Source organism: Rhea pennata, chromosome 1 (assembly GCF_028389875.1).
Source record: "Rhea pennata isolate bPtePen1 chromosome 1, bPtePen1.pri, whole genome shotgun sequence".
NCBI classification, from domain to species: domain Eukaryota; kingdom Metazoa; phylum Chordata; class Aves; order Rheiformes; family Rheidae; genus Rhea; species Rhea pennata.
In genome coordinates this window covers 27,863,754-27,886,665 of record NC_084663.1, presented here as the reverse complement: position 1 = coordinate 27,886,665, position 22,912 = coordinate 27,863,754, and the positions used below count along the sequence as shown (strand labels likewise).

The window sequence follows — 22,912 nt, the reverse complement described above, 5'->3', positions numbered from 1 at the left end:
ATTTGAAAAGCAGGAAGCTAGTGAAAAGATGTAAAACTGGGTCCTCAGAGAATATGCTGAGATTCAATATGCACATACAAGCGATCCTTTAGGAATGTGGCCACTGAAACAAAAGGAAATCAGCAGTCACAGAGAACATGCTTTGATTATTTTTAATCATAGTTTTAGGTACCTAAGTAATTATCCAGCTATATAATTATTATTTTTAGCGATACTGGTTAGTTTTTAACATTATCCTGCAGTCATGACTGTGCTTAATAAAGTTGTAACTAAGGAATGTTATCTCCAAATTACATTGAATAGATATTGTATTGAGTGAGTGAAATGATGAAGTCTAAGCTAGAAAAAAAAGAGGTTTTTCAGTAAATCTAAAAATTAGCACTGTTTTAGCACTTCAGGTGATCTGACTGTTAATCTCCATCGGCAGATAACAGAAATCCAATATCCTTCAAGCAACCAGGTCAAAAGAACAACTCAATAATTACAGGAGTCTTATATAAGAATCTGTAAAACACCCAGGAGTATAAGGTAGTTGAAGAAAATTAAAGAAAGAAAGTTTGTTTATAGATTTCATTTTTCTGCCACAGGAATCTAAATAAGCCCAAGATGGTGATTTATTCCCTATACAGATAAACAGTCTAAAATAGAAAGCTATTAATAACAGCTTTGTGAAACTAATTGTATTTTACATGTGTATTCAGAACCACTCAAGCTCCATCTTCAGGTGAATGCTGTGTATAATATACTATCAATGACCGCACTTTATAGACTGGCCTGTTGATCTGCCTAATGCAAAATTTGCCATCCATGAATTCATACTGGTTAAGTGTCCACTTTCAAACTTCATTTCGTAATCTACTTTAGCATCAAAACAAAGATGACAATAGAGAGTTCTCTGAATTAATTTATTTTTACATAATCATGTCCATGCATAAAATATACATCTTTCACACTCTATAACTTGACTTTTTCTCGTTAAATCTGTACACTGTACTGACTGTAAACATCTGTCTCAGTAGTATGTGATTTAAGTAATCAAGATATTGAGTCATTTCTCTTCAAAGAATAGTAATTTTTTAATATCTGAAAATTAAGATAATTCATAGAAATAAGAAAATGTTATCTAACTGTATCTAACTGTAAAGCAAAAATGTACGTTGACTTAGTGGGGCAGAACTGGGCCTGTTGATAATAGTATATAAATATATATATATACTCCAAAGGTGATCAAATTGTAAATTCCAAATGTTGAAAGGCTCCCAAAGAATTATTCTTTAAAGGGATAAAGATTTATTCCAATTCCATCAGTTCTGGAAAAACTAGCCTGTGATTTTTGAGTTCCTTGATTTTGCTACATATGTCATACACAAGGGGAAGCCCTCTCTGCTGTATTATCAGAAGGCATGCTGACAAATGACTTCATTGGCTAGAGGAGGTTAAGAGGAGCTTTGGACCTCTGGGATCTAACTTCAGAGAGCTGCTCATGGAAGAATATTCACAGTTCAGCACGTGAACGCTTTTTCCCGCTGGTTTCTCCTCTGTCTCACCTGAAGAAAGAAGCTGGCCAAACTACTTATAACACATTTAGGTCAATAGACTGATGCTTCACTCCCTTGAACCAGGTCTTGCTTTTTAAACCAAGTGTGAAATTCTGCTTTTCTGAATTTGTCTTCAGAGATCAAAGGACTGCTTCTGGATCAAGAGAATGGAGAACTTACAGTCTCCATATAACTAAATTAACAAGTCTTACTTTCTAAATATTCATTTTGTGCACTGAAGGAATGAATCAGAAATATTTTGAACAGAGTCCTGGTCCTTTAGGAAGACTTCACCATTACAGACATTTTGGAACATCCCAGAACCATCAGTCTGCCTGGAAACAGGCATCCACTTCTGCTGAAGACCTGCTCATCAACACCCTAAAAGGAAAGGAGGAGTCCTACATGTAATGGTAAGGTAAGATAGGTTTGCCTGTTACTGCCACTGGAGTTTTATAAAATCCCAGACAACTGCCTTCAAAGAATCAGACAATGCTCCTTGAAGAGCTGAGTACCATTCTTTATTCCAAGTATAGCTCCCATTACTTTTTTAATGTAGGAAACCAAGACATTGCTAACACTTGAACAAACATACTACTTAAATATCTGCATTGAATGCTTACTGCCATCTTCTCTGCTTATTCCTGTGTTGCTGGATTTGACATTGAGTCTTTAAAAGTCTAAAATGTGCTTTCTGTCAAAAAAGTCATTTTTTAACTGTATGGTCCTTAAGGAAATGGTTTACTATATGCCTGTATAATGCTTTGCACACTGGGGCCCTGAACTCGTTGAACAAACCACAATTAACCAACAACATCTGACAACAAGCTCTTTCAGACCTGGCTGAGGCTTCTACCAGTGCTGTATCATTGCCAAAGTTAACATCAATCCCTCACGACTTCAGTAGGAGTGGGCCAATGCAGAATCCTTTCAGAAGTCCCATCTCTTGTCAGGTGGATAGTCTGGAAGTCTTCTAGACACCTTTCACTATAAATCAATTAGTCAAGTAGTATATAACATAAATGACTTCCCCACTGAGCAACCAGGAGGAAGAGAATTTCATATGTGAATAAACTTATTACAGCTTACCAATAAATATTTAACTCCTAATTCAGAACACTAATAAAAGGACCTCCAAGAGAGATGGTATAAGATATACTTGTACTAGGTATGCAGTACAGTAAAGAACTAGGATGAGGGTTGATATCCAAAAAGAGCAATTGCTTTGAATTTGAAGAAAAGGGCAAGCAGTATCAATATCACTTGGAGAAAAGGTCTAATTTATGCTCGACTAGATTCTTAACTGTATTTAAATGCAGGTTATGCTGCCGTGGTGGACCTAAGCCTGACTATCTGACCCCTGTATGAACTGTGCATCATTAGGCTAAAATTGCCCGTTTTTCCAAATGGGTAATATATTAAATACCTTCTCAGTAATACAATAAATGAGATACACTAAGGAGTCTATGAACCTTTCTTCTTAAATTCTTCATTTAAAATGCTGCAGTCCAAAGTTATGTCTGCTAAATACAGCGAGAATATTATACAATTCTGAAACTAGTCACACTAATGCGTCTTTCTTCTTTCAGCAACGTGGTTCAGAACCTGAGCTTTTTCCCTGGCAATTGCATCTTATTTTTAGATCCTCTCTCTTAGCTAATAAGCAGTATATCTTATTATAACAGTGGTAAAAGCCTTCCGTCTTTCTCCTTAAGATATTTTAAATGATTAGGAATTTTACAATCATAATCATAATTGAATCATAATTAAAAGATTTGTTGTTATTATTATTTACTTTTCCGTATTAGAGGATCATGACATTTTCCATGAACTTCCTGCACTGTACAGTACTCAGATAAAGTAAATGAGGCACCTCAAGTTTTTAGAGAAAAAGGGCATCTATTTTCCTGTCTGGAACATTGTAAGCATAGCAACTAACTACAAAATCCAGCTCAAAATTCTACACACAAGTCAAAAGCATTGATTTGTTACAGTGTCTTAACAACCTGCAGTACAAAAATAGATACAGATGATCAGCCTCAAAATGACTGTGAGCTGAAGAAATATGATAAATAAAATATAACAGTCGACCCTCATCTCATCACAATGTTACATATATACAGTATAATTTGAATGCTGCATATAACCAATCTGGTCCATGAAGAGTGAAACTAATACAGTACTGTTTCTTATGGATTAGGGTTATATTTCCCTTAACACTCCCTTTAACAGGACTGTCAATTCCCTCATTTTGGACTCTTCATCATAGCCACTGCACTGCACCTTCCAGCGTGTTTTCATATGCTCCCTTTGGAGAGGAAGCTGGTGGCATGGCATGTTGTTGGACGGAGCACCTACGAATCAGTAGGCCAGCTCAGGCATGCTGCCGTTGCTCTCGTGTGTGCATGTGGGGCGGCGTGATAAAGGGCTTTCTCAGTCTGCACTGCAATTTATGCTTCTTTCTTCTACCCGCTTGTGGATATTTGTGGCCTGCATGTTCAGGAATTATTGAGATGATAGGATAGAAAGGTTGATGATAGGCAAACAGAAGGCAAGCGCAAACACAAAATGCAGTATTTCTTTAGGAAGCTATGTTAAAAATTATCAAATACTGCTGCCTAAGAAAAATGAGGGATGTCACTTTGAAACTGAACCTCTTGAAATACTGCTTTACTTATAGACAAATTCAATATTTTCTCATTTATTTAACATAACGTAGTCTGAGGAGCGACACAGACATTTTTTCTGCAGGAGATAAGACTAGAAAAACTGGAGTTACATACTACATTTCCTTACACAAATGAAAATTAAACACACTTCTTAAAATGTTATTTTATAGAAATTCGGGATATGTCCCAAAATTGCAAAACTCTCAATTGCTTTCAGGGCAGTTACAGAATCACCTTGATGTCTTTTGACATCAGCAGAAAAGCTACAAGATGCAAGACCCCATATCTACAACAGTATGAAGGAGAAACAGTACAGAAATAATAAATTTCTTTAAGTAAATCTTACCAATTTGAAAAACAAATGTATTTTTTTCATAAAGGATAGAATTGTTATTGATGTAACTGTGTAATGTTAACGTTAGATTCAGCTAAAGAACAAGTAAGATTAGGTGTGATTGAAAATATAAATGCAGTGGTTTTAACATGTAGCAAAAATTAGCCAGGAAAGGTAAAGAAGGTTTTAGGTAAGCAATATGTATAGGGAAAAAAAAAGAAAGACCGGTACAAAATCACTGGAAAAGCAGTGTAAATAAATCTGAATATATCTGATTCAGAAACATAAATCTGATGCAGAAAAACAGTAATAGTAAAAATAATAGAGAAGAACCATAAAAACTTGAAAATCAAATATGAATCAGCCTCAGATATGAATCAATCAACACTAAATTGGATTTTCAATCCAGCGAGTGGAAGTTCAGATCTTCTTAACTGTTAAAAGTTTGTGAAGTATTAGGATTTGTTTAAAGATATGATCAGTGCCTTGTGTGATCTAATTACTGACACATCTAATAACGGAATTTACAGTGACTTGCTTAATGAAACACATTGCATTAAACATGTATATTATGTTTCTTTTAGTCTTGAAGAATATCATTTAATCCATCACCTGGGGAAATTCCCTTTCTAGGCTCTAAAAGAGCCTATTTCTGAAAAAACTAACATGCATGATGAACTCAAGAGCTGTAAAGAAAGCCAGTGAACCGAATGGCTGCATACAGCCAACAACGGTAGCAGGAAAACTGCACGAGACTCCAAGACTATGCTTATTTTCAGAGGAACTTAATAAAACTATAAAGAAAATCCACTTTCCTCTTCCAACTATGAAAGAGATAACTGTAGAAAGAAATAATTGGTAGCATAGGTGAGGTTAACTATATGAGTGTTGTTGACACATCCCAGAGATTTAGGTATTAGTGTTGAATGAAGAAAACTATAGATTCACCTGCTTGACATGTAATTTGGCACTCATTAATTAACAGAAGTCTTGGAGACTGCATTTCTAAGTCATGTAGACACTTTTGAGAATCTCAGCTTTATGTGCCTGAGGAACTGATTTATGAGTTTAATTTTGGATGTCTATCTTCTATAATAATAAACAGTGAGTCAGTTCAGGCCACTTGCCTTCTTATTCTTTTATATTAAAGAATGAATGTAGTAAAAACTGTATTGCTACCACCTCAGTAGCAACCACGTATCATTTGTTTGTTTGACTACCAGGTGCAATGTGTTAGAGAATCTCTATTGCGCTAACGAAACTGATGACGATGCGTTTGGAACAGCCAGAGAACTAGAGCCTTTGCTAACAAACACTTGGGGGCTCTAGTTGGCTGATCATATACACATTTACAGTGCCTTATAAAGTGGGTCCCTTTCACTGAAACAGGTTTGATTTTTATGTATTCGTGCACACATTCATACATACATACAGAACATATAGAGGCATACATGTGTAAATATATATATATCTACATATTCAGTAATACTGAATAGGAATAAAAAATGACTGGCAAAAGCCTATCCCTTTTAATAGAGATTCTCTTTCTATTTTTATTTTTTGAGAAAAAAAGTCTCGTTAGGCCTCATTTCTTCCAAATATGAGTTCGATAGAGAAGTGTTTTAGTGTTGTTTTTTGAATCCATGGGCATAACGCAGAAAGAAGTTTCTATCTGCAGCGGATCGTCCCATTTTTAGAAGCAATACCGCTGCCATCACAAGAGTGGCCCATTAACTGTGGCGATAACTAGCACAGCAGTCAGGGAATCACTTCTGAAATGTCATCAGCATTTCTTTTACTAGAAAATGTGCTTAAAATAGCTCTGTATGCATGGAGACCTGACTTGGTATAAAGATTTCAAATAAAGGTACAGGAAAATTTTGTTCTTTTTTTCCTTTTACGTATGTTCAATTTTTTTCTCACATGCACAAGACTTTAAAGGGCTGGGTTACTCTTAAGCTTTATTATCTAGAGATCCAAAAGAGTACAAGAATGTTTTTTAAATAATAATTTAAATACAAATCAGCAGAGTTCAGAGATCAGATAAAGTCTGTTTGTTGAAATATCACTAGCTGGAATGCTTTCAAAATATTTTCAGAGTTATTTTTCTCTTTAAACACAGAAAGATTCGTTTTCTTTCAACCCTAAAATGCTGCTTTTCTAGACCCAAATCAAATCCCAGTTAAGACAAATTGTTTTCAATGGACTTTGGAATAGGTTCCAGGTCTTTCAGTTTGCAGATGGGAGTTCTTAGCCAGCCTGCAGGGAAGCTGTTTTTATTGTAGAGCTACTGTAGAAAAAAAAAATATATTGTGAGTAACCCAGATAATCAACACATAGCTTCCAGTGTTAACTACTTTGTCTTGGATATTGAAAGACATCATATTTACAAGCTGTCTTTGCGTGGTCTCCTACTTCTACCAGTAGTCAGCACCAGAGATTGTAGCAGACAGCCCTAAGATAAGCTTTCAGCTGGGTAGGTCACAGATATCCATATCACTATCCTAAAGTGTGAGCTTTAGTATCTCACAGTCATTTGTGGAGCAGTATTGTTGTATCGGGTGCTGGTCCTGCTGTGAAGGAATGAAATAGATACCATTGACTTAAAAATCGTGTTCATTTGTATGTAACAGAAGTGGACTAAGTCTTTGGAAGAAGATCATCTGGGTTGCAAGAAGAGTGCCTCAGTGGTTACATCCTACACAAAGACTTCAGAATCAGGTACAATTTCCTACGTGAACAAGAGTTCCCTGGATAGTTTTGTGCAATTCATCACAAGTGACATTCATCTCTAAAAGAAAAGTATCTAGTCTAAGTAATGGTAAGAAAAAGGTCCTCCAGAAAGTGATCCTCTTTCTCCAAAGACAGATAGATAAAGGCAGAACAATGTTTTTCTTGGGAGGCACCTACCTCTTGGCATTGATCACAGACGGGGACTTGGGCAATTTTAATTAGGTGTCTAGCATTTACATGGCTAAAAAGCTAGGTCTGCTTAGGAATTTGTGCAAGCTAACCTTTACAGTTTGAGGAGCTGAAGTTCTGTCTCTCTTTCTCAAGTTTTCACATGTAAAATGTGACATCTTCCTTACAGTGAGACAGTGAGGGGTACAACTTTAAAATCTATACAGTTCTTGTGCAACATGTCAGTGGGGCCAGACAGTTACTTAAGATAAATGGATAGAAAAGTATTCTGGAGGCAATGAACCCTAACCTCAAAAAGATAAGATATAAATGTTTTTACTCTGATGATTCTGGCATTTTTGTTACCAAATGCAAAAATCCATGGAAGGGACTAATTTTGGAGTTTAAATGAACTGGATCATACTTCAAAGACTCTATATGAAGTTTTTAAAATCTTATAATTATTAATCATATCACTGAAGCCACAAAATCGACAATTTCAGTAGCACAAAGTAGATTACAATGTTTACTTGCATTCAATTCCTCTGGTCTTTCCGTAGATGATTCTCACTGAGACAATTAGAGGTTTTTGTGGCAACATTCAAAAATTTTCTATATTTAGATGCTGTAGACTATCATAAGACTCAGTGCAGCTTATATTTATCTGTTCCTATCCTTTGACCAGTGACTGTGATCTGTTCCTTTTGATATTAACGAGGGAGGACATAGTTCAATATTTGTCATTCAAACATGAAAAAATGTGTAGTCTGCTCTTCTTTTAAAATATGCCCATGATTTGCAATACCACTAGTGAAAGTAAAAAGCTTATCATATTATTCCAATCCAGTTTTAGTTCCATAATCTTTTGTCAAAAAAGCTGCTATTGGCTTTAGAAAGCCATTGAGATCTGTTCTGCATAAGGAATTGAGCCACGAGCCAGCTATGTGCCCTTTTAGCCGAGAAGGCCAATGGTATCCTGGGTGCATTAGGAAGACTGTTGCCAGCAGGTCGAGGGGGGTGATCCTGCCCCTCTACTCAGCCCTGGGGAGGCCTCATCTCGAGTACTGTGTCCAGTTCTGGGCTCCCCAGGACAAGAGAGACATGGAGCTACTGGAGAGAGTCCAGCGAGTCCAGAGGGGGTGTCAAGAGGAACGGACTCCTTTTAGTGGTGCCAAGCAACAGGACAAGAGGCAACAGGCACAAACTGAATCACAGGAAGTTTTGTCTGAAAGTGAGGAAAAACTTTCCTGTGAGAGTGACAGAGCCCTGGAACAGGTTGCCCCAAGAGGCGGTGGAGTCTCCTTCTCTGGAGATACTCAGAACCAGTCTGGATGTGATCCCGTGCAGCGTGCTCTAGGTGACCCTGCTTGAGCAGGAGGGTTGGACTAGGCGAGCTCCGGAGGTCCCTTCCAACCTCAACTGTTCTGTGATTCTATAACTGTATATCACTATCATATTGATGCTGCTCACAAAGTTACTGGATCTGCATGGCCAATGGAGTTCTGCTTCAACCTAGCATGGCATTACAACACAACAAATTAAGGTAAATTAACAGAAAATATTCTTGGAAAAGATAGAATACAAATAAACAAAACTTTGATTATCCACATGTTGGTCTGAGATCACAGTGCACAGGGCAAGTGTTTAGAATCAAGTATCTCACTCTGGAACTAGCTTTGCTATCATTGCTACTTCTAAATTTTGATCAAATAACTTGCTCAGATTATGTGTGGTGTTCATGTGATGGCCAAAAATATCAGTAGATAGAAATAAGCAATAATAATTATCACATTTTTATCCCATTCAATATAAAACAGATGACAGATATGTAGTATTACCAGTTGTATCTTTTTTGCTCTGCTTTTTTTCAGTGTTTTTCTCTCAGCCTAATTTTTCATCTCTTCTTTGCTCCCCTTCTCTATTTTGATCTCCTTAGATGTTTACTCAGACTTCCAGCATTACTTTCTATCATTTTCCTTCCTCTCAGGCACTGTTTTTTTCTGATATTAGTGATACTATAGGAAAATGTAGTTCTGAGAATTATACTTGCTACTAATGTGCTCCTGGAACAGCTCCTCTATTGTGGTCTGTATCCAATTTGATTTCAAATGATTGATTATAGAGATCTCGATGGTATAATATTGAATATGCACTCTCAGCGTGATAAAGGCTACAGGATCAACATTGTAAACCCAAAATAAAAATTAGAATAATGGAAAGAATAAAATTTTCGTATAGAAATTCTTAACTGATTTTCCAAATATACTTTTAATCAAGGGTAAAAATTATCTCCAAAGCCACTAAGTCAATGGGCATTCTTCTTTTAATTTCTATTTTTGAACAAGGTTCTGTGTAGATGTTGGGTAAATTAACCATTTGTGTTCTTGAACAACTTGCTTTTGACAAATGTTCTTGTTTAAGTATCTGAAATCATAGTGGTGGTCTTTGTCCTGGGTGGTCTTTATCCTTGTTTTCAGTCATAGGCAATTAATCCAGCATTGTGTGCATATCTTCTGAGGAATTCTTCTTTAAAATCATAGCCCTTTAGAAAGTTCTCTAATCCAAAACTTCATCTGAAACTGCCATAATTTCTAGTTATCTACAAAAGGCCAAATGGAATATATGAAACAGAATAGCTCCTAGGTCTGAATCTTGTATGTCATAACAGCCTTGAGCTAAATTTTACAGCACAGTTACTTAACCTACAGGCAAAATTTTATGATGGGAATATTGAGAAGCCTGTACCAATAACCAGTACTACTGAGCACCAGTATAATATTCCATTTACACTTTTCACAAAACAATTTTTGTTAATCTTGCTGCATGAATGAAAAATCTCATCCCACAGTCTCCAATTCACTAACCTCATGAACTCATAAAAAGGTCTTTTAACCACTGCTGTGATTTTCAAGTGGAAATAATAAAATGGCAAGAGTTAAATATTAATATTCAGTTCCTGCATTGTACCTTTCTTTGATACCAATTACAACTTGAACTTCACCGAACTCAGAAAGACTGCAGACTTCACTCAATTAGCAGTAATAGGATTAAAACATAGCTGAACTGAAGATTTAAATAGGAAAAAAAATCCTTGGCAAATGTATACTACATGTACCAAATTAATCTCAAAATAAATATGTACTCTTGGATGAAATAAGTGGAACGTGGAATGCCAGAGGTATGGGGGTTGTTTTGTAGGGGGAGGTTGGGTTTTTTTGTTTATTTGTTGGTTGATTGGTTGTTTTTTTTTGCTTTCTTGACAACCTCTGAAGTTTGCATGACTTTTAAAATTATGATGGCTGTAGAATAACAGTAATTTTTCTTCCTTTAGGCTTATAGAGACACAAGAAAAAGTTGTTATTCGCAATAGGTATTCTCCTTTGAAGAGCACCAAAGCAACTTTTGTATGTTACATTTTTATCTATTACTAAATTTGTCTATGATTCTATCTTAGAGACAGAAAGTATTGCATTCACATAGCTGTCTCCTGAGAAAGGATAAATATGCCCATTTACAGAGGGAATGGGCCACAAGAACTAAAGCTGTGTGTCTGCTCTACAGATCCGAACACCTGGTGACTGATTCTCTTTGTGGAAGAGAATTCTTGTGTTTCTTTATCTCTACTGACTTGTTTTTGTTTTATTTTTCTATTCACATTTGATGGGCAAGGCATTACTTCATTTTCAGTGCCTTTTGGGTCTGTCTCTACAGCTTGTGATACAGCTCCCCAAACTGGAGACACTTCAGGTTTCAGGGAGCACATTTGAATTCTGACAGAAAATTCCCTCTCAGAAGTCAAAATGCCTGATCTCAGATACAAATATCAGTTTGTATCCTTCTGTCAGAGACAAATACAAAAGGTTTACATCATGTTTTGTTCATCAAAAGACTCATATAGCAGGACTTTGGAAGAATAGCAAAAAAAATGCAGATACAATTGTGAGATTGTGAGTCAGATGAAAGTGACTCCAACAGCTTTTTTTTTTTTTTTTTTCATTATTATTTTCTCCCAACTAATGGAGAAAGCAAACCCAATATGGGCTATAGGAGTCTATTGGCAATAACTGTTTCATTCCTGGAAAAATGTACTTCAGGCAATACCTGGGAATGACTGAATGACCTTTTGCAGAACAGTAGAAATGTTGGTAGAGGAAGGTACTACAGAGATACGGAAATAAGCATCATTGACTGCTTAATTCCAAAATCTGGCCCTAATTCTATGATAGATAAGAACACAACAAAAGAGAAGGAAGAGCAGTTTCACAGATGAAGCTGATTAACCAGGGTGATTACTCAAGGCTGCCTTGCTTTCAAGAAACTTATTAATGAAACATTTTCATATTAGTGGATGTGATAACAACCAATATAAAGAAAGGCAATGTTATCAAGATCACAATGTACCTGAGATCAACAAGACTTTAGAGGAAGCAGTGTTGATGAGAAAAGGAACAGGAAAACCACAATGGAGATGCAAAGAGATACAGCAGCTTATATGGGAATAGATCTTTTGCTTGGTCACCAGTGGCAGCATTCCACAGAGCCAAGGAAATGGTCCATTCATTTACAAAGCTTCAAAATTAGCTAGGAAGCATACAACCTAATGAATCAGATTACTTCAGCCTATTTTGCTGGACTGAAAGTAACTACAGATAAATCATGACATCTTGACGCTATTTTCATCATATTTCAATCTGATTTCAACTACCTGTAGAGGCTACCTTGACTTTCCACTCTTTTGATTCTCTTTGCCCTTAACCTCAAGAAGAAAAGTTAACCTGAACTGATCTAGGAAATTGCAAGGATTTGGTCCATTCTCTGTAGCAGACATTTTTAATGTCCTGCCCCTGATATAGCATTATTTCCAAAATTTTTAAGTGCTAGCCTCTAAAGGTCCTAAATCTTTGCGCAGAAAATAATGTACAAAGCTCTAAATGAACCTAACTCTATCTCACATAGCTCAGAAAGTAGACAGGCCATTTAGTTAGACATGAACACCTGCCAAAGGTGTTTACCAGAGGTCAAAATTTACTGAACTTTTGGGATCACTGGCAATAGTTTTGAACGAAAGTGCAAAGACTCATTACCACCATCCCAGAGGTAAGAAATGGGAGCTGATACAACAAAGTTCTCATTGGAGACAACTGGATCAAGCATAGCCCAGTGACCTTGACACATCCAGAGCAGGACCTAGCACATCATGGCACCAGGGCTTTCTGTAAAAGTTTAATTCCCCCTTTAAAAAGCAGATAGTCACTATAATCATCAGTTCAGATCTGTCCAGATACAGAACTGACAGACACATGAAAATGTCAGGCTATAGGATTTGATCTGGATTGATATTGAACACACAAATCCCACTTCAGAGGGGAGGGGAGGAGGAGGAGTGGAGGAACACACAACTCAGAGACTCTAGCTATTTAGAAATTATTGTCATTCTTTATAAAGATTAAGGGACTGCAGCTCTTGAAAACTGCATTCCTATATTAATCCAAAGGCCAGCCATTGTACAAGCCGTCAGAGTGTAGGATTCCAGACACTGCACTTGTGATCAGAGCTTTGACCTAAAGGAGCTCTTATTTCCATGCTGGATTTGTTCATAGTGTTTGCACACTACAGCTGTGCTGCATGGCAGATAAGCAAGTTTGATTTCAAAAATCTTTAGAAAGAATTTGATAATGAACACAGCAATAAATAAGAGAGGCTGAAGAGTTGTCTCAAGTTAAAGTTTGATCTCCTGCAATGGCAAGTTTATTTGTATATCAGAAGATAGTGCTATGAGTATTTTTCAACATAGGAAAGCTCTTAGAGATTAGAGTCAAACCGTTGGACAACCTTCAGATCTGATTTGCTTAAGGACATCTCTGCAGACTGCAGAGCAAATGAGGTAAGGCTTACAGAATAATGCATGAGGACACAAGGTTTCTTATTTTTAATATATTAATACAGTTGAAAATAAATAATCCTGATTTTTCTAGGGAGGTAAGGCAACCATAAACACTACAGGGCCTTTGCCCCTAGCATCCAGTGATTTACCTGTTTTTTTATAAAAGTCAGCACCAGTTTGAAGTCATAGGAAGAAGACCAACCGCTGTTAACATGATTACTTTTTTTCTCTGTTATGCCTGAGTCCAGACCATGCCATCAGATTTTCATTTTTATGTACAATATAAAATTCAGACACAAATTCCAGTTAAAAAAAAGAAATCATTTCTGTTAGGTCTTTATAACAAATAACAGCTTCTTCCTTTATTTTTTTTTTTTTAATTCAGCAACAATTCTGATCTCCAAAGTGGCAACTAATTGCCCTGACAATTAAATGGTATTGCCACAGCACAGCCTTTATGCATTTGTCCTAATAAATGTCAGATGAAGCTCAACTGCTCACTTCAGCTGATGCTAATTTAGGCTGAATACTGCCAACTATTCAAAGAGAGAATTTTTGCTTTAAATAAGATTAATCTCACGAGTGAAGTGTAAGTTTCCTTTTCCATATAACAAAGGCCATTGGTGATTCATTAAATTTGAATTATAGGTTTAACAAACACTTGCATAAGAATCATTAATATCACCTGTTATATAATTACTAATGCTGTGCATAATATTTAATATCTCAACAGTCAAGTCTTCAAAATTCAATTACTATAGCCCTTGTCATAGAGAATCACACTGCCATTTCAAAGCTCATTTTTCTCCCAGTGACCCTTCAGTTATTTATTACTACATTTGGACTCTAACTCCCATGTTGGTTCTTGCCTTTCCCCTGAAGTCAATAGGAAAGTGTAAGTTCTGCAATGCTCTTAATTCTGGGCCATCATTTCAAAAAGTGCTGATCTGCCTTGCAAGTTTGTGGAGCTGATTCATTTTCTCTGTTGCAGGAGACAGGAAACTGCACCTCCTTCCATTAACAGTGGATAAACCTGCACACCCTCAAGATAGGGCCAACAGTGTTTGCACTATCATTCTCTACTTTACAATTGTAAAAGTTTTTAACTCCAGATGGGACATGATAATATTCTCCTTTAAAAAAAAATGACTGGCCCTTCCTTGCAAATGAGATCTCTACCCTTTTACACCACCCATTTTGAAATATATACTAAAAAGCACTTGGTTGTCAGAAAAGAAATTTTGTGAGAACCCTCGCAAAGTATGCTTTTACTCATAAAATTGTGCCTGGAAACATCTCTGGGCATTGAAGCCAGACAGTCATGGAAGAGTCCACATTTACATCAGTAATTATTATAGCCTTTGCAGTAGCACAACTACTTGTAAAATGCCAATTAGAAGCTGTCCCCAGACCTCATAAATTCCAAATCTTTCTGAAGGAAAGTGCTAGTTGTCGTTGGCCAAAACTGTGCCAAGAACTTTTCTAAGAGATCCTGACAGGTAATTTCAGTGCTTGGAAATGTTTTGGGGATGCTTAAATTCCAAGACTCTAAGCTGAGAATACATGGGAGGAAATCAAGAGATCTTATGATAAAAGTATGACTTTCTTTCTTAGACCTGTCTTTCCATAAGTTTTGGCCTCCTTCATACAATGAATCACAATATGCTTTAGACCAAATCATCCTAATAGGACACAGCTTCAAGTCTTAGAGAATCATTACCTCTGAGTAAGTGATGCTAACTTTGAGTCAGTGATCCAAAGTGATTTTTAATACTCCCCTCAACTGATTCTTGAACTTACCCTCAATAGCACAGACATCAGTGTAGAGAAAGTGCCAGATTTGGTGATTTCCATTTCATGGGAATTATTGCACAGAAGTAGGTCAACAGCTGTGCTCAGATATGAAGAGGTATGTGAAAAAATAGATATAGTAAAAAGAAAAAGGTCTAAAAATGGCAAAAAATTATGAAATATATGGGAGGAAGAATGGAGACTGTGGACTTTACACATTGTCAGGTTAAAAAGATGAAGTCTGTGAAGTTTGAAAAGGAAAGGAAAGGAAAGAAATTATAGATATCTACAAAATAATGAGTAAGCCTGAGGATCCCTCACAGATCTTTCTACTTATTTCCCACTTACTCATATCTTTTGCTCTCCATTCTGCTCCTCCTCTTTCCAGATCTTCCAAAACATATTTTATTCTTCTTTCTATTTGCCTCTTTCCTCTTGTCTCTGATCATTTCACCTCATTTCCACCTCTCCTTTTCTCTGTTTGCTTTCTCATGATATAGCTATCAACACCAAACATAAGAATTTTATTAATATCAATAATAAATGCACAGGTTGTCCATAAAACTACAAAGTAATGAATTTCAAATGACTTCCATGAAAAAATCTGTGTAAATTCAGCAAACATACAGGCATCTGTGCTGCTAGAAACTGTTCAGCAAATAGTCTGGGCAGACTTAAAAAGCATAATAACCTGAAAATTATCAGAAATTATATTTCTGATAATTCAATTTGAACCCTTCTGCATCAGCTCATAAAGTAATTTGAAAGTGGAACCAAGAAAGTTTGAGACTTCTATCCTTCCTGTGAAGCAAAAGGCAGAAGTGGAACTCATCTGACTTATGTGTATGAGAAAAAGAAGATGCCTACATCTAAGCTAATTATCTAGACTCTTCAGTAAACAGTGATAAAAAGGCACTTTGAGGCTACAAACTATCTTACTTGAAAGTAAATGCCTAACATAAGCCAGATAAAATTGATCTTAAAAGTGCCTACTTGTCCCACTTACTACAAAAATGTGACTGAATTATCTAGTTCAGATTTAAACACATATTAAGATAGGAGATTCCAAGGAAGGCATTCTGAATTTCAATATATGGATCACTGCTGTATTTTAGTGTAAGTATCCTTATGTTCCTGTATACTGCTAATGTGTCATTTACATAGGAGCTGTTGCCTCTGGCAAAGCCCAAACAAGATATCACAGACACGACAGAGGGAGATGAGATGTATATATGTATTTGACAAGGATGTTCTTGGATAGGTAGTGCACTTTCCTTGCATTCAAATGAGCTATTTGTGTGAGGGTAGCAAGATGTTGCCATTCTGTCTTTTTCTAATCAAAATAACCATAACAATGGCTATCCGGACAGAACAGACACATGAAAGCTGGATAGACTTTGGCAGTCGTGAGCAAAAGTGATTATGCAGATATCCACCAAAAGGCAAATCTGGTTTAGAATGTATATGTACTCTTATATCAAATGTAGGTGCCACTGCTACCAACGGAGGACTTCAGAAAGAAGAGGAAGCAGAAAATAGAGATTACAGCTGGGATTAGGTAAATGAGATTCCCCAAAACAGGCTACACAGGGCTTCTCCAGTAGATGAGGCTAGCATCACTCCAGCCTCACTGGGAGTTATGTGAAAGTGTTTAACAAACATCTGCCTTGTAGGCGCCTGGAATCAGATGAAATGATTCTAGCTTCCAACCACTACTTTGCATGCCTTTGCTTTTTTCAGTCTTTCAGTACCTCTGTTGGTGCTGGTGGATTTTCAGCAGGTCGCCCTGAAACCTCATTTAACACTAGTTTTTAGTTGATCAAGCCTTCTGATTCCTAAGTCCTCCTCAAATTTCTAGGTTTCCAGGTCAAAGTCCCCCACCTTGTCATGAATTGGGTTGATAGGACTTTTCATTTTCTGGAGGTGAAGTTTTGTTTACTTCACATTAAAATACACATGATTTACATGTGCACACATAGTGAAATGACTCATGCTGTTCTACACCAGTACGTTTTTCTATACTCTGCTCTTTTTCACTGCTTCAGTAATGAAGTCATTTACACAGGTAAGCTGTTTTCACTAGTTAATAATACATTTTTATGCAGCACTGGCCCAAGAACTCATTCTCTTGCTAGTCCAAAGGACAACATCCAACCCAGCAATGATCCTCCATTTCCAAGTCCATTTTCAGTTCTGTCAGTTATTTAGTCAATTAATTTATTTATTGCATGGCAAGTTTGCTAATCAAACACCTTGCAGAAGTCTGACTATATTATGTTAACATTTTTATCACTATCAGCCAAACTTGAATTCTGATCAAAACAGATATAGTTAGTTTCACAAGATCAATTTTTGATAAGCCACATTCATTCGTTCTTTGTTTTGTGAGTCTCACACAAGCCATTCTTTTCCTATTAAGCATGAATAACCTGTTAACACTTTTAGAATACTAACATAAAAAGAGCTTTCTGCCAGTCATAATGTCTTCTTGCCAGGCAATATATCTTGTTTTGAAGTTCTGTATTTTAATGATTATTATTGTTTTTAGCAATGATAACTGTAGTATAGTATTATTCCTTTTACCTAAAAAGCTCCAATGCTCTTTACATAGTACCTGCACAATCCTGAATTTGCTCACGTGCAATCTATCATTGACAACAAAGCATGCCATGGAGAAGGGAGAGCCTGGAGAAGGAATATATATATTAAATAATTTAACCTTCCACTTCAATGTATCTATTAAAGGGTCTGGGCAAGTAAATAAGTGAAATATTAAATAAAGATTTTGATTTGATCGATTGCTTCAAGAAGAAAGGACACTGAAATTTCCACCAACATTGATATGTACAAAAAAGCCATTCTTAAAGAAAATAAATTTTCTTTCAAAAGATGTTCTTAGTCATTGTCTCTATTTTGACCAAGACAGTGGAATACTCTTAAGAAAAGGACAACAGGTTTATATCACAGAGAGTTATAACCTGACCTTCACCCATTGACTGAAGAGTAGCATTTCTCACCACACAGTGCCCTTCACTTCCTCTGGCATTCATTCATTCAAGAGCAAAAGTCACACATTTTGACATACCATGTCCTACATTCCTCTGGATTTTCTTTCAATTCTCCAATCCATATGTTTGCTAAAACCAAAGTCACTTAGCTCATTAGACCTACAAATAATTTGAGAGAAAATCCAGTAGCACTTTTACTGCCTTTCTGTAGATTGACCTGCCTTTTGGGACAATAAAGATGATTCTCCTTGATCAACATAGAAGTTAATTCAGACCCAACTTGTGTGTTACAAAAAAAGAGGCCTCAGCATAAGTTATATTCTGAACTCTGTTTCTTAGACCTTTGCCAAGGTACTTCTAAAATAGCAAATTCTGACCCTTTCTTTCTACCTTCCCAAATCCTTGATCTCAAAGATAGTGTTCTCAAAGCTATTCTATGGTACTTCTTTACTCAAGATGGATTCCTCATTGGTGCTGACTCTGGGTGGAGAAAAACAGCATTAAGATTTTTTGTCATTTTACTATTGTGCAAATGTGATATACTTATCAAAACCAGAACATCTGTGAATGCAGAGAAAATGGAAGACTTCTAGAAAAGCATAATGATCCATTCTTACATTCTATAAACCCGGAGTTCCCACCTTGGCCTTTATATCCCCACAGAGATTTGTAATTCTTCTTTTCTTCACAACAAAACCCTTTTCACCCACAAGACACACAGTCTGCAGCGAACAGATTGGCTGTAAAGCCCCAGTCACAAATCTAGTGAGCAATGATAGTCAGTCCTTGATGGCTTACTGGATGCTCACCACCCAGTGGGAAGAAATGTCTAGAAGTCAGCCTGTCTATGGAAATCCAGCTTAAATTGTTGCTATTTAATAATGGATTGGGCATAGTTTCTTGTCTAAAACTGAAACCTGAAACCCGTCTTTGAAAAATACCCCTAAAGATCTGATCTTCCTTGAGATCTTTTGGAGATATTACTTCCTGCCTGCTATGACTTTTGCTATTTTTTTTCTATTTTTTTCTACTTCTGGTATTTCTCTCCACTAATATATGGGTTCCTATGTCTTTTTCATCATGATTTCTCTTTTTTTCCTCTCCTCTTATTTGCTTTTCCCCATTTTTCCTCAGACCATTTCCCCTTGATGCCACTTCCTTCACTATTTCCCACTTTATATTTTCTCTTTCTCATCCCTTATCATGCTTTCCTTTCTTTCACCCTCCCATTCCTTTTTCTTCACCTTTTCCCACATCTCCTTCCCGTGTGATTTCCAGCCTGCAAGGAAATGCTCTCCCCATAGCACCGCCTGCCCCAGTCGACTCAGAGTCAGTAAAGAGGGTAAGGGAGAATTGCCTTCCAACAGGAGCCTGGGTAGGGCTAGTGCCACCCTGCAAGATGAAGCAGCCGGTCAATTTGCCAAAGCAAGAAAATTGGCAAGAAGATATGGTGCCAGCCACATGCCGCCTCATTTATTTTCCTCCAATTAAAGGCAGCCTGTAGGGAAAGCAGCATGCCAGTATAGTGCACTGGTGTTCTGACCCCTCTGAGTGCTTGTTAGCGCTCACCATACTCAGCATTTCCTCTCACTGATTGATAGAATGATATATGTGTGTATGGCAGAGAGCAGATTTATTACAGCACATTAGCCAGACAGGCAGACAAATGCCTACAGGGGCAGAAAAGCTGTAAGGAATAAATAAAAACTTTATTATTTTTCTAAAACTTTTTTTTCCCCAGGCTACAGTGCAGAATACTGGAGGAGTAGGAGAGCAGAGGGAGTCCAGAGGAGTAGCAAGAACAGGAGAGAAAGTTTATTAGTAGTCAAAGATTTAAAATATTCATTGCTGGGTTCAGAGCTTGGACAGTAACTGAATCTCTGCTTATCTTTTTCTTTTCCTTCCCACTGCTAAATGAGAAAGAAAGGGTCAAGATACCAGGTATCAAACTATCAGATGTAGCATTTCTGAAATGACTACTTGGCTACTCTACTCACTGCAATTTAGCTTTCCTCAGTTTAATAAATTAAAAACAAATTAGTATCAGCCTTTATCAACAGCTGCCACCGTGTGGTATCTGAAATACCACAGTTATTTCCCATTGGAATAGAGAGGAATATGGTGGCATCATCTGATATGTTCAGCAACTGTTTTTCAAACAGGGAGTTTTGTAATGCACAGCCGACAGTGGATAATCTGGGCAATGGGCTCTGCAGCCCCATGCAGACCCTGCTGAGACAAAGGAGCTCTGGATACTGCCTCCAGCCCCTGCATACAGAACGGTGACCACCCTGCCGAACTGCTTCTCCACCACCTGTCCTTGGGGCAGGGAGTTCAGAGAAGAGCCCAAGGCTGTCAGCAGCCATGGAGAAGAACTGTAGTCCCAAATGGATGATGCTAGCAGCCACGAGGCACAGGTTTGCTGCCAGGCGGTTGTCCCCTCTCTCCTCACATCATGAGAACCTGCACCTGCTGCCCCAGGGTGAGGAGTACCCCTGCAGCTGCGAGGTCCCTTCTCCTTCCCACCACGGCTGGACCTCAGCCTATCTGCATCCAGGAAACGTCATACGACATGGAAAGAAAACTCCAGAGCCATTCCACTGTCCAAAGTGCAGATGGACTGTACACTGTCAGACTTAGCTCATTAGCCGGCTGTGCCAAGATTAGTTATTGATTCAATTAGCGTGTTTTGATGCAGAATGAGCACAAGAAATTGTTAGTTAATATCCCAAAACTTGCTTGAGCCCTACATATGTTTTTTTTTCACGGAAATGTTAAATTTAAACAGTTTTACCCCTCACCTCCCTCCTGGATTTGATTTAGATGAACTTCAAAATGAAGTAATTATGTTACAATTAAGAACAGCTTTCTGCAGATAACACAACATTCTGAAATCTGCTTTGTAAATGTTGGTAATGTAGGTACCTCTGAAATTGCTGGAGCTTTGTCTGATGAAAAGTATGTTCCCACTGGAAAAAATCCATTGAAGCCAGGATACTGTGAAACTGGTATATGACACTGTGAATAATGTGCATGGGCTTGTTCTTGAGGGTGCTTGTCCGTCCACTCTTGATCCTGTAGCTTTCCTCTGAGCTGAAACTGTGGTCCAGTCAGTGCTTGCAGCATTGCTTTATTTCTTTCCTTTCCACTATTAGCAGAGCTGAAAAAATCGCTATAAAACACACACACACACAAAATAGAAGCAGTAATTTAATTTCTTGCACAATGTAACTCTACTATTGCAAGAGAAAAAAATCCTTAAATATAAAGCCAAATTAATGTTATGGTTATAGGGCACCCATAAGGACACAATCCCTAACACACTGCTTAAAAAAAAAAAAAAAAAAAAAAAAAAAGAAGAAGAAGAAGATGAGAAGAAACAGTTGGCATTCAGTTAACAATCATGTTTGGAGGTTTTTGACTGACTTTGTTATTCCAAGGGAAGCCAGGTACCACTCTCTTGGGATTAGGTACAAAGGCAAGAAAAAAGTGGACATGTATGAATCTCAAAGGTGACTGCTGGGTTAATAAAACAGTCTGTTTTCTGTTCACCCACTCTTCCTCTCAGTGTGCAAGTACATTAAAATATGTCAAAAGGAAAGCCATTTGCTGTGGAGAAATAATTCAGCTAAAAGTCAAAATTTCCAGCTGCTGTATTGCCTTGGTGTGTGCAAGTGCGCTAACAAAGTGACCCACACATCTCACTGGATGAAAGTTGGTATCCTCATTAAAGTAGAAACAAACACTTGAAAATAGGAACAACTGCCAGCTTAAAAAAAAAAAAAAAAAAAAAAAAAAAAGAGAGAGAGAGAGAGAGAGAAGAAGAAGAAAGAAAGAAACCACAATTGATATGAGAAAGAAGCCTTTATTTTCCCCCATTCTGTCTCCTACTTGTTCTATAGTGGATACTATGTATGTGTAAGTAACCTCTTGAAAAGTAATGAAGGTAAAACTGATTCTGTATGCAGGGGCCATTCCAGTTTTCCAAGGAACTAGGTTGCTAACAGCCATCTACATTAACATTCTGTGTTTAGAAAGAGACATATTTTCACAATCCAGTTTCTAAACAGGCATATGAAACAAAAAGACTTGATCCCGAGAAAAGTAAGCATTTCAAAAGTGAATAGTTCTGAGGAAGGAAACTCATATCAGAATTAGTAATGTGAGAAAAGACTTGTAGTATCAGCTAATCCAACCTTTTAAAATAACAGCACATTGGCTTATACTGTCTTTACCCCCAGGAAACATGAAGACTTGAACATCATCCCTAATTTACTCCTATAGTAAGTATTTTTTGTAATATGTAAGACATGAGAAATCAGATCTCCACTGGTTTAGCCTGAACCCTGCCAAGTACTGATAAACAGAAAGCAAAACGAGGGAGCTTTCTGCAGATAACCTAGCAAAATGAGGGAAGTGGTACAACGTACTGCGAGCTGGCCTTTTATTTCTTAATTCAAACTTAAACAATATTAGTTGCTACATGATTTTCCTTGGGGGGGGGGGAAGGGAAGTAAAGTAGAGGGGAGTTCCAAAATCTTTAATGACACCAACAGATCATACAATCATGAATTGTCTGAACCACAGAATCACAGAATGACTGAGGCTGGAAAGGTGCCTCTGGAGATCATCCATTTCAACCCCCCTGCTCAAAGCAGGGTCAACTGAAGCAAGTTGCTCAGCGCCATATGCAGTTATGGGGGCGAATATCTTCAGGCATGAAATGCCCACAGCTACTCTGGGCAACCTCTTCCAGCATCTGATCATCCTCACAATAACAAAAAGTA

General features: G+C 37.2%; 1 protein-coding gene across 1 annotated transcript in view; it reads right to left on the bottom strand.

Annotated features, from left to right (window-relative positions):
- The window catches only part of TFEC (transcription factor EC), an 89,481-nt gene extending 68,230 nt beyond the window's left edge, over positions 1-21,251 (bottom strand). The window contains exon 1 of the mRNA XM_062566924.1: positions 21,051-21,251. Within this exon, the coding sequence (XP_062422908.1) occupies positions 21,051-21,251 (201 nt within the window). The remainder of the gene's footprint in view (positions 1-21,050) is intronic.
- Between the last annotated feature and the right edge of the window lie 1,661 nt (positions 21,252-22,912).